Source organism: Aotus nancymaae, unplaced genomic scaffold (genome assembly GCF_030222135.1).
Source record: "Aotus nancymaae isolate 86718 unplaced genomic scaffold, 86718_ANA_hifiasm-v0.15.2.pri h1tg000115l, whole genome shotgun sequence".
Taxonomy (NCBI): Eukaryota; Metazoa; Chordata; class Mammalia; order Primates; family Aotidae; genus Aotus; species Aotus nancymaae.
In genome coordinates this window covers 10,352,153-10,364,921 of record NW_026988530.1, presented here as the reverse complement: position 1 = coordinate 10,364,921, position 12,769 = coordinate 10,352,153, and the positions used below count along the sequence as shown (strand labels likewise).

At 40.3% G+C, this 12,769-nt stretch overlaps 1 protein-coding gene across 4 annotated transcripts in view; it reads left to right on the top strand.

Moving 5' to 3' along the window:
- The window catches only part of PALLD (palladin, cytoskeletal associated protein), a 463,427-nt gene that overhangs the window by 21,352 nt on the left and 429,306 nt on the right, over positions 1-12,769 (top strand). For all 4 annotated transcript variants that reach the window (XM_064371018.1, XM_064371019.1, XM_064371017.1 and 1 more), the window contains one exon: positions 4,420-5,407. In XM_064371018.1, coding sequence (XP_064227088.1) covers positions 4,497-5,407 — 911 coding nt within the window. In that variant the 5' untranslated portion in view covers positions 4,420-4,496. The remainder of the gene's footprint in view (positions 1-4,419; positions 5,408-12,769) is intronic.

Genomic DNA, 12,769 nt, shown 5'->3' with positions numbered 1-12,769 from the left:
TCTCTAAGGGGCTGGGAAAGAAAATACTTGGAGATTTCACATCCCATGACAAGTGAGCTCAGTTTCTCACTGAGGCTCAGAATGTGAGGAATTCTCCAAAATGAAGAAGTCCAGATGATGGCAACCAAACACGAAAGCATGGTAACTGTGCACATCCCCTGGATTACTGCACGAGCCTTCTTGTGGACCACCCTGCTGTAAGTCCTATCTTCCCCTTCCCCCACCTCTGTCCCCAATCCAGGCTGCAGTCACTTATCTTTCAACAATGTAAGTCTGGTGATGTTTCTCAGAGACTCACACTCTTCCTTGCCTACTGACCAGCCATAACGTAAAATGCAAGCTCCTTGTGTGGCTCCAGGCCCTCTCTGACCTGACTCCTGCTTTCTAGCCTTATCTCTGGTTATTTTCCCAACTCCACATAGATTTCTGTTTAGCTGAAATGCTTAGTGGAGTTACCTGAGTCTGCCATGCGCTCTCTGGGATCCAAGTCTTTTTTCTTCTTCTTCTTTTTGAGACCAAGTCTCACTCTGTTCCCCAGGCTGGAGTGCAATGATGTGATCTCAGTTTACTGAAACCTCCGCTTCCCAGGTTCAAGTGATTCTCCTGTCTCGGCCTCCCAAGTAGCTGACACTACAGACATGCACCAGCATGCTCAGCTAAGTTTTGTGTTTTTAGTAGAGATGGAGTTTCACCATGTTGGCCAGGATGGTCTCGATCTCTTGACCTCGTGATCTGCCCACCTCGGCCTCCCTAAGTGCTGGGATTACAGGCGTGAGCCATCATGCCCTGCCGGATCCAAGTCTTAGAATACGTTTCTGCCAGTATGCTCTTCACCTCCCCACTTCCCCATCCCTCACACATCATTCTTTCAGCTTTCTGTCTTTCATAAACGTTTCCTAATCCTGACTGTGCTGTTGCTTCTAGGTGCTATCACAGTACTTCGTTTTTCTATACCACTGCAGGATGTCTATAGCTAACAATAACATACTATATGGCTTCAAATAGCTAGAAGGAGGATGTGGAATGTTCCCAACACAATGAAATCCTAAATGTTAAAGACAGATATGCTAGTTGCCCTGATCTGATCACTATACCTTATATGTATTGAAACATCACTAGGTACCCCATGAATATGCACAATTATTATTTCTCAATTTTAAAAATAAAATACAATTTTAAAAAGACATATTAAATTACATATGCTTATTATTTATTTGTAATTCGTATTAAGTTCCATAAGGGCAAAAACTTTCTCTTTTTCAAGGTAATATCCCTGCCCTAGCACACCCCCGGGCATGTGGTAGATAGTCCATAAATACATTTTGAGTGGGTAATTCTGGTCTATGTAGTACATCCATCCCAGCTTAGGCTTCAAAATTCAGTCACATCAAGAATAAAAGGTTTTGTTGCAATTATCTCCTTGGATTTTCAGTTTAGCCTACCCCAGGTCTGGTTGACACAAAATGTTTTTCAGTCTCCTTTAGCACCGATTTTCACACAAAAACTGAATTTCTCTGAGGCCAAAATTAAAAACATAAATAAAAAATAACCATGGTAGCTTTCTTTCATCTCTTCGGGATCCATGCTACCTGATGGCTCATCTTCCCACGCCTTGTAAGAGCTGATCCTGATCCTGCCTTCCCCTAAAGTTATCTACCACATGTACTGACTGAGGAGGCAAAGGTATTTCAGAGCTCAGTACTGAGAGAAGCCAAGCTGCCTTGGTGGGACAAACTATAAAACGTTTTGAAGTAGACAAAACGGTACTGGGTGTCCTTGCAGTGGAGTGCTGGATGGGCTCTGGTGCGCCTTTCAGGGTCCTCTAATTCCACGGGGGTAGATGCCTTTTATTGTCTTTACAACTCTGTAAGTTGAAGAAATCTAAAAACAATGCAAATTATACTGGTGCAAAGATATAAAACTGATTTTTTTCTAGTAGAAATTCTATAGATTTCCACTCTTATAAATGATTCCAAACATTATATTTTATGCTCCATAGGTATTAACTGGTTTTAAATCTATTACCAACTTCATTTTACCATTCCTGATAGCCCACATATGTGTCTGGTCTTCAGCATCTCCTTTGAAATGGTTGTAATATATTACTGGTTTTCTCAATTAATTTGTTAAATAAAAGCTCAAATACATGTTATTTTATTCTTATATATTTACTATACCTTTGCCTTTTCAAAATCGTATTTTAACTGCCTGTTTCTCATGAAGAAAATATATTCCAAGTATTAAAAATATACTGAATATAATTGTTTTCCTTATACGAGCCATATCTAAATAACTGGAAACCATCCAAGATGTTTCTATTCTGCATTACAGACAGGACAAAGGAATTAGAGTGATATTTGGGTTGACAAAGTCAGGGAGAATGATGAGACCCTCTGAAGGATTAAGGATTGATTTGAAGAGTATGAAATACGGTTTAGTAGATAGAGTAGGACTAACTTGTGGAGAATCTGATAATTCAGGCACAAAAAAGTATCTTTCTAAGAAGATATCTAAGACAAAAGTACAGCATTCAATTTAAGAAGATGGGGTATGTTGATATTGAGTTTGAGGATCTCTGATTAAATATCTTCTGTTTAATCGGTCTATGACTCACTGTAGCCAATGAAGTGGTAGGTTCTTGAGGTGGAGTTCTACAACCCCCTAGACTCTTGCATAATGCTTTGGGGTTTTGTTTTGTTCTTTTTTGTTTGTTTTTGGTTTTTTTTTTTTTTGAGACTGAGTCTCGTTCTGTCACCCAGGCTGGAGTGCAGAGCCATGATCTCGGCTCATTGCAACCTCTGCCTCCCGGGTTTAAGCGATTCTCCTGCCTCAGCCTCCCTAGTAGCTGGGACTACAGGCACGTGCCACCACGTTCAGCTACTGTTTTGTATTTTCAGTAGAGACAGGGTTTCACTGTGTTAGTCAGGATGGTCTCGATCTCCTGACCTTGTTTTCTGCTGGGAAGCTATATCTACACAAGCAGCTCAATTTAGTCCTCTGGAGACAACCATCTCTGGGGAATGCCCCAAAAAGGATACCCCTGACTGATACAAGGTAGAAAGTTGAGGTTCACCACACCCAGGAAGCTTCCATGATTCACTCCTAGACTCAGTCTTGTGGCAGAGATCACTGCTGGTTTTCTAGATCTTCCCTCTCAGTATTCTATGAACAATATACAGCAAAAGAATGACACACTTAGAGTAACAAGGAGTCATTGCCTCGCAATATTTAGTTCAAAATGTCAGTGGAATTTAAATTGCTGTAGTAGCTTACAGATAATGGAACATCTCTTCTGTAATTCAGTGATATTCCCATGTCAGTGTTCTATGCAAGGCCTCTAGTACTCTCACATGTCCTTCAAGATTAGAAGAGGTTCTCATAGCCCCCAGGTTTTTTTCACTTTCCTTTGAAGCCTTATCACACTTTTATATTATTAGTATATTCTTTGTTTAATACCTTCTCCATCTCCTCCACTTTCCCACCTCCCATGACTTTTAACTCCTTAAACATGATGACTGTGTGGTAAGTCTGGATTAAGACAGCAAACTTCAGCCCCTGGGCCAAATCCACCCCAACACTTTTTTTTTTGTATGGCCTGCAAACTAAAAATGTTTTTCCATTTTTAAACTGTTGTTTAAAAATCAAATATCAAAATAATAATAGTTTTGACACATTAAAATGATATAAAATTCAAATATGAGTGTCCATAAATAAAGTTTATTGGCACACAGTCGTGCTCATTCATTTACGTATCACCTATGGCTGGTTTTATGCTACCATGCAGAGTTGAGAAATTAAAACAGAGGCTGGACAGCCCACAAAGTCAAGAGTATCTACCATCTGGCCCTTTACAGAAAAGTTTGCCAGTCCCTGGCATAGAGCACAGCTGTACCTCTAGCACCTGAAATTTAATAGTAAGTGATGATTACTATCTGTTGAACTCTTGGGTGAATGAATATGAACGAACATGACTGGAAACTACCAAGTTTCCAAGATTTCACTGAAAACAAAAAATAAATGAAAACTGGAATCCTTAAAATGTATTTTGTGGTTTAGGGTTAGATGATCAGAGTCAGATTTACTAAAAATATCAATATTCTATTGATCTCATCACATTAATCTAAGGAGAGCTTTAATAAGGTGGGAGGGGGGCTGGCTGGGAGAATTACAGAATGCCCTATCCTACTAATCTTTTCGAATGATTTAATACTGCCTAGTGAGATATTTGATAGCACTCACAGGGCATGTATTAAAATCATAAATGATGAATGCAGTATACTTGATATTTCCTCCAACATGAAGAGTAAAGAAAACTCATATTCATTCACTTCAATGCTTCTCCCAATTCATGATAAGTTTTATGATAAAATCGGGGAAAAAAAATCATTGCTACTAATGACATTCTATGTTGTCTTTCAGATCGTAAGAAAACAGGTTCCGGTGCCTCTGGCTTTTCTGTCGAAAGCAGACGCCGAGTGCATGAAGACCGTTCAAATATGTCAGGGACATCCTCCCGTGAGTCCTTCTACGACTCGCTCTCAGACGTGCAGGAAGAAAGCAAGAATGCTGACATCTTCCCAGGGCTTTCTGCTTTCCTCAGCCAGGAAGAGATAAACAAGAGTCTTGACCTGGCCCGGAGAGCCATTGCCAACTCCGAAACAGAAGACTTTGACTCGGAAAAGGAGATCTCGCAGATTTTCAATACCTCTCCCGCAAGCGTCCGTGAAAATCCTTCCCATAAGGAGACCAGATTGGGTGAACACACCTCAGGAAGACCTCAGGATAACAGGTCGACACCGGCCCAGCCTCTGGCAGAAGAACAAACTAAGAGAATCTCTTCGCCTGCTTCAAAGAGGAAAGCGGCCATGTCTCCCCTGCTCACCAGGCCCAGCTATATCCGGAGCCTCCGAAAGGCTGAAAAGCGTGGTGCAAAAACTCCCAACCCGAATGTCAAGCCCAAAACGGTGACTCAAGGAAAGGCTGGCCCCCAGAGCCAGCTGTGTGATAAGGCGGCTAATTTAATTGAGGAGCTGACAACCATATTCAGAGAAGCCGCGAAACCAAGAAACAGAAGCCCGAATGGGGAGTCCTCGTCACCAGATAGTGGGTACCTGTCTCCCCAAAATCAGCCGTCAGCCCTGCTGAGTGCCTCAGCCAGCCAGAGCCCTACGGAAGAGCAAGGGGAGATGGAAGGAGAGGTCAGATCTCCCGGGGCCAGGCATTGCTACCAGGCCAGCCAAGACATGGCAGTGCCGCCCAGCCGCAGCTCTCACCCACAGCCCCGCAGCCCGCTCCACTTCCCATCTGCACCTCGATTCATCCAAAAGCTGAGGAGCCAAGAAGTAGCAGAAGGGAGCCGAGTGTATCTGGAGTGTAGAGTCACTGGAAACCCCACTCCTAGAGTCAGGTATGAGGTTTTTTTTTTAATTATGCGTAACAAATGATTTTGTTGACTTTGGTGTTACTTTAATATGGGAGGAAGGAAGATTTCCATGTTGTTGCATGAGTCAATAATTCATTTAGCCCTCTGGAGACAGAGGTAGAGGTTTTGCAAGGAGAGAAGCATCCCGGAATTGCAACTACGAGCGGTGCTAGTTATCCCCGGCCAGATCTGTTGTCATGCACCCTCTGTGTATGGAGGGAAGGCAGAGGACTTGAGCAGGCTAAGAGGAAGGAAAACGCTTTGTTCTCTAAGACAGGGAAAGTAATAAACTAGGGACGCTTAAGATGTGAAACCGATTTACTCTAAGTGCTGTGAAAAGTGTGTGTATATTTGAATATGAGTTGTTAAAGATGGTTGAAATCACGGCTAAAACTGGCAGCTATCTAGAAGTGAAAGGCACAAGTGTGCAGAGGCCGACCTTCGGATTAGCCCTCAATAACGCATAGAAGGGAACCATAAACCCCGAGGCCTACTTGAGGAGACAGAGTAGGAGGAGCCTGAGGGTCAAAAAACCACCTATCAGGTCCCAATCTCATGACCTGGGTGACAGAATAATCTATGTGCCAAAGCCCTGCAGTATGTAACTGACCCATGGAACAAACCTGCACATGCATCCCCAAACATAAAATAAAAGTTGGAAAGAAGAAAAAAGGATTCTCGTATACAAGAAAGAAACAACAAACAAACAAACAAAAACTATCCCCCATGTAGATAATTCTGTCTCGGGCCTGGGCTAACTAGGCACCTATTCAGTAACATAAGCACACACACATCCCTTCAAGGTGATGCAAAGAAAGAAGGCAGAACTTTCCTGAGAAAGAGAGATAAGCCAAGTCAGGAGCTCCACAGGTCTATCTGTGATTTCTACACAGGCTCTGGTCACTAGAGCACAGAGACAGCAAGAAATAACAGTGAAGGGAGTGTGCACGGAGAGTTAATAAGCACTTACACCACCGTGTTCCTTAGAATTCCCATAACTCCTCTGACTTCCTTGTAGAGTTTATACCTTCTCCTGTGCACAAATGTTAAAAGGAAAGAGAGATACTGAAGACCTCCTGCAGGGTTTCCAGTCATGATTCGGTTTCTCAGCTGTGTGACCTTAGTCAAGTTACTCTACCCCTCTGTGCCTCAGTTTCTTCATCTGTGAAATGGGAATGAGACTACCTACATCGTTCTGTTTTATGATTAAATAAAATAATACGTGGGGAAAAATTAAAGCAGTGCCTTGCAGCTAGTAGCTGCTGCATTAGTGTGACCTATTATCTTTATTATTTCTCATTTCTTCATTTTATACAGCAAAATGAAAATAACACTTCAAGTCAGGATTATACTACAAAAATAACGCAAATTCATTTATCTTGGAAGTTTTGCTTTTATTCATGCAGAGTGCTTTACCCAAATTGCATAAATACTTTTAAAGTTAACTCAAAGTTACTTAATTTGGAAGAAATGGTAAAGTAGACATCGCTGGCTAAAGACTGAAACACTGATACTTTCTCTTTTTTTATTATAATAGCAGATATTTATTGGACAGTTGCTATGAACCAGTGCTGCACAACATTCTTTACACAATTTTCTCATGTAATCTCCACAATCACCAGCTTTAAGAAGGAAGCTGTTATCCTCACCATATTTCATATAAGGAGACTGAGCCTTAGAAAGTAGGAAAAATTTGTCCAAATGTATAGCTTCAGGTGCCTGTCCCCGACCCTGGCCATATGAATCAAAATTGCCTGAATTATTTTTAACAGCTTTATAGAGACATAATTGGTATACAATAAAGTTTACATACTTAACATGTACAATTTGATATGTTTTAACCCCGTTAAACCATCTTCACAATCAATATCGTGAACACAGTCCACAGCTCCAGAACCTTCCTCCATTCTTTTTGTAATTCTTTTCAGCCCTTTCCTGACACACCCCCTTTCTGTCCCAGGCTGCCACTGCTATGCTCTGTCATATAGATTTGTTTTCATTTTCTAGAACTTTATATAAATGGAATATATTATTTCAGTGCAGTGCATCCTCTTGATTTGTCTAGCTTTTAAAATTCAGCATGATTACTTTGAGAGTCTTCCATGTTGTTGCATGAGTCAAAAATTCATTCTTTAATATTGCTGGGTAGTGTTCCATTTTTGGATATACAGATTATTCGGGTATGGTACTTTCTCATTAGTAGCATTTCACAGAGCACGAACTTCCCTGCATCTCCCATCCTGTGCCACTTAAACGTTAAAAGTGTTGGTTTCTTAATCTGACATCATTGTGCACACACATGAAATGAACATCAGCAGTACCGACTGAAAAGTCATGCGATTAGAGGCAGGCGATTTTTTTCACCACCAATTCGATCAACTAGTTCACCCTGAGTCAGCTTTTACAGTAATTTTACTACAATCCTTTAAGAAACTGACAGCAGGGGGCAGTAAAAAACTTTAAGATGTTCATTTAATTAACTGTCGTTTAAATTCTGCATTTATATATGTTATTTATATATTATTTTTATATATATTATTTATGTACATGAATAATTTGTTTTTTACATTTTACCTTTGACAGAAATGAATCCTTCTTTCAGATTCTATTTGGAGTTGTTTTTTTTTTTCTGAGTTGGAGTCTTCCTCAGTCACCCAGGCTGGAGTGCAGTAGTATGATTTCAGCTCACTGCAACCTCTGCCTCCCAGGTTCAAGTGATTCTCCTGCCTCAGCCTCCCAGTAGCTGGGATTACAGGCACCCACCATGCCCAGCCAATTTTTTTGAATTTTTAGTAGAGACAGGATTTCACCATGTTGGCCAGGCTGGTCTCGAACCCTTGATCTCAAATGATTTGCCCACCTCAGCCTCCCAAAGTGCTGGGATCACAGGTGTGATCCACCACACCCAGCCTCTATTTAGATTTTTTAACCTACTAATCTTGCAATCAAATAATTTTCATTAGAAATACATTCTCATGTCACTCAAAACAGTTCCACAGATTTTCAAACGACATATGGTTCCACCTACATTTTCTTCTAAAACAGCCCTTCTAAATGGATTACCATGGAAAGTACACTACAACCTTTAAAACAATGGCAGAAAGCAGTCCATTTAGCATTGAAGAATTAATTAAGGTGAGCAGACTATAATTACTGTATTAAAATTCACTTAACCATTTGGTGATTCTTGGGGCCATCAAATTCATACTTCTGCTTCTTTAGGAGTAGCGGAAATAAAATTTAATTTGGTTTGTATCTGCAGTATTATTAACTAGTTTTCTCTTATCCTGCAGTCTATAAAAGTCCAAAATTCATTGACAAATTATGCCCTTCTAGAATAATTAAGTCTTTGATAAAATGTTCCATTGTTGAAAGTTAGCTGGTCATGTTTGTACCCTGTAGAGGCTTTTAGGTTTAAGGGTTGTTTTTGTTTTTGTTAGAGAGGGAGAGTGTAGATGCGCATTGGACTTTCCTGATTCTGTTCCAAAGATCTTGATCCTCCTTGTCACGTATTCATAAGTGCACCAGATGCCTAAGAACCTTGAGATCTTTTGACCACATGAGACATATGACAGTCACAAGAAAAAATCTTTGAAGGAAATTTTCTATCAGGAAGAAAACCTTTATTAAAGATTTCCTGCAATGGGGCATTTTAGAACCTGGCTCAGACTGTGTCCATTCAGAGGACCTAGGACCTAGAGCTTAGGCAGACCTATTGATTGGCAGGCCATCTCCTGAGGTCCTAGAAGCAGTTGACAGACGTGTGGAGAGGCAAGGGGATGTCAGGAGAATCTAAAGCAAGCCATAAGCAGAGGCACAAGAGACGCTGGTTGGTGAGTGCAGAGACATTCATCAGCTTTGGGTAGTTGGCAGCTGTACTGGGAGGCCAGTGAGGTGTGGTGCCAAGAGGCTTGGCAGTTGGCCAATAGGAAGGGCCAGGCTGACTTACAGGGAATGCACCACAGGAAAACATGGCAGCAGAGAGGAGGATGAAGATGCAGGAACTGGAACACGGGGAGAAACCTTTACCTTGCAAGAGTTGAAGCCAGTGCAAGGCAGGACCATAGCTCCAGAAAGACAAAAGAACAGAGCAGAATCTTCGTGACTCAACTTGTGCTGGGTCCAGATTAGGGAAACCAACTGCTAGGTTGACATGGCTGGGCTATGAAGCAGCTGTCTGGAGCTTAGATAACAATAGAGATTGTTTGCTTTGGAAAGCTGGCACGGTGAACTTTACAAATGTGAATAAAGTAGCCCCCGCTCAGGGAAGAAGTAACAGAAACAACAGGGTAAAACCAGGCCAGGCTAGTCATTTTAAGGCAAGGCAATTCTACTTCATATATAGCCACTTCACCCTCTCACACTGTATGAACACCAGTTATGACTACAAACAGGACTGAAAATAAGTTTTCCTCCTTTATTCTTGCATATCCAACAAAATCTCAACAAGAGAAGGAAAAGCTGATAGAAGAAAACCCCATGCATAAAAATAGAAGTTTTATACAATGAAATAGTATTCACATGATATGCAAATTACATTAACAATTTGAATTACTACATTAAACAAAATCAAGAATTCATTTATTTCTCTGATTATGCTCAAATATTCCATACTCTCATATACTCCTTCCAAACAGCATAAAGACCTGTTCCCTGACATCACTCACCTTCCCTGTTCTCCCCACTCTTGACTTTTGTGAGTTGGTAAAAAAAAATAATTGCGAAGAATTTTAGTTCGAAATTACCTCTGGTATTATAAAAAGGAGACCTTATATTTTTGCTTTATACCTTTAAAATATTTCATTATGACAACTATATGTTTTAAAACCATTTAAATGTAGGGACACTGTGAAATGATGTGCCTAGTAATAGAAAAATCATTCATTAGTCATGGAGGCTGGAGTATAACTCAGGTCTTATGATTCTCAATCCTGTGCTGCAGTTGTTAATGAGAAGACTTAGCCACTGTCACTGCGGTGTTAGAAGTTATGCATGGCTTACTGACAGCCTCTAGAAATGGAGACAGTGGAATTTCCACCTTTAAAAATCTACGCTTGGAATTCGTATTCCAAATATCTTCAAAGAAAATGGTAGCCTGGCAATTTTGCAGTATCTTTCCTTGTGAATAAAGAAAACAAAGCCCTCCATGGGTGTCCTTCCCCTTTTTTGTACTAAGTTAATCATGGTCAATCAACAGAAAATAAGAATTTTTTTTAAGGTGGGGATCGTGAGCATGCAAACATTCAGTGTTGGGTAGTTGGCAGCTGTACTGGGAGGTGAGTAAAGTGTGGTACCGAGGAGCTTGGCGGTGGGCCAGTGGAAAAGTCCCGGCTGACGTTCAGGGAATGCACCACAGGAAAACATGGCAGCAGGATCAAGACACAGGGACTAGAACATGGGGAGAAACTATGTTATTCTCCATGAAATTACTACAAATAAAACAAAGCATTCCCATTTTATCTACAAGTAGTCCAAGCACATCTTTATATTAGATTATATTATTAACATAAAGTAAATGTGTACATACATAAAAGAAAAAAATCACTTTTAAACACCCACTTGGTGTAGTAAAAGTGGAATCTAGCAATGTGTTTTAATATTCTAAATACAATTACTCATATCTAATCATAAGATACCCACTAGGTCACCATTGTTAGCTCATAAAGTTTTATTTACTATATATAATTAAAAGTAATAAAAGCATTTCTTTTTATAAGGAAAACAGAGCATATCCAATGCCTCCAATTAGTTTACATCAGCAAGACATTGACCGTCATCAAAAATCAAAACAAGAGGATTAGTCATATCAAATCTATGCAACTCTGTCTGTAGAAATGTCCATCTTCTCAATAGCCAGAAAAACGAGCCATCAATTTACTTTTCTTACTAAACGTATCAGTATGTGGTATCTCCCATCTTTTGACTGATTTGGTTTGGAAAATGTGGCAACAGCACCACTAGCCAATAGTTTATGAATATTCAGTGCTTATAAAGTGGAGATCCAGGTGGTTTAGCCTAGGGGTGTTGTTGTTAAAGAATATAGTCAACAATGAGATAATGGAAAATATCATCAGATTATCAAAATGAAAAAATCCTGACAATACATGTGTTGTTACTGCAACATGTAAATAGGGACAACCAGCTTGGAGAACTGTTTCATGATATACAATTAGCTGAAGATGTACATACACTAAACCTTCATAGAATGCACAATTGCCTACTTGACATTGCTACCTGGATGTCTGATAGTCTGATCAAATACATCCATAACTAAATTTCTGATTCTCCTCTCCTCCAAAAACCTTCTCTTTCCAAATCTCCATGTCAACAAAAGCCAACCCCCCTTCCAGCTGTTCAAGAAAAAATACCTTGAAGTCATCCTTGACCCTCCTTTTTCTCACACCCCAAATTCAATTCATCCAGCAAATCCAGTTGGCATTACCTTTAATGTCTCCAAATCTGACCACTTCACCCCACCTCCACAAAGGAGGCTGTGCTTCAAGCCGCCATCATGTGTCTTTGATATTTGCACTACCTTCCAATCCATCTCCTTGCTTTTGTTATTTTTCATCACTCAGAAAATTCTTTTTAGTGAAATCATGATCACAGCACTGCCCAAACACCATCCAGGGACTTCTCATTCAGTCAGAGTAAAATCCATAGTTTTTACACATCCTCATCAGGCCTCAGGTGCTTCTCACTCAGAGAGAGTAAAACCCATAGTTCTTATACATCCTCATCAGGCCTCATCTCTCTGATGTCACCTCCTGCCCTCCCCAGGTTTAGTCCACTCCAGCCACAGTGGGGTTCTTGGCTGTGTCTCCATCACACCACCATGTTTGTTCCTGTCTGGGGCCTGGCACTTTCTGCTCTCTTTGCTTGTAAATCTCCTCCCCCAGATATCTGCAGGATTAAATCCTTCATCCCTCATATCTCTGCCACCTTTACAATACGGCCTTCTATAACTACTCTATGTAAAATAGTAGTTGTGCCCACCCCACTCTCTATTCCACTCTCCTGTTTTCCTCCATAGATCTCATATGGCATACTGTACATTTTACTTGTTTGCTTTTCATAGTTGTCTTTCTTCCTTCACTAGAATATAAAATCCTTGGGTGTAAGGACTTTATCTGTTTTACTCACTCTTGTGTCCTCAGAGCCTAGAACAGTGTCTAGCATGTAATAGGTGATCAGTAAGTATGTGCTCAAAAAACTGGAAAGAAACTATTTATCAAAGAGAAAACAGATAAATTAAATTGTGATATAGTCACATAACAAATGAACTAAAGCTGCATGTATCAGGTTTTATGAATCTCACAAACATACAAACAACCAAAGAAAAACAAG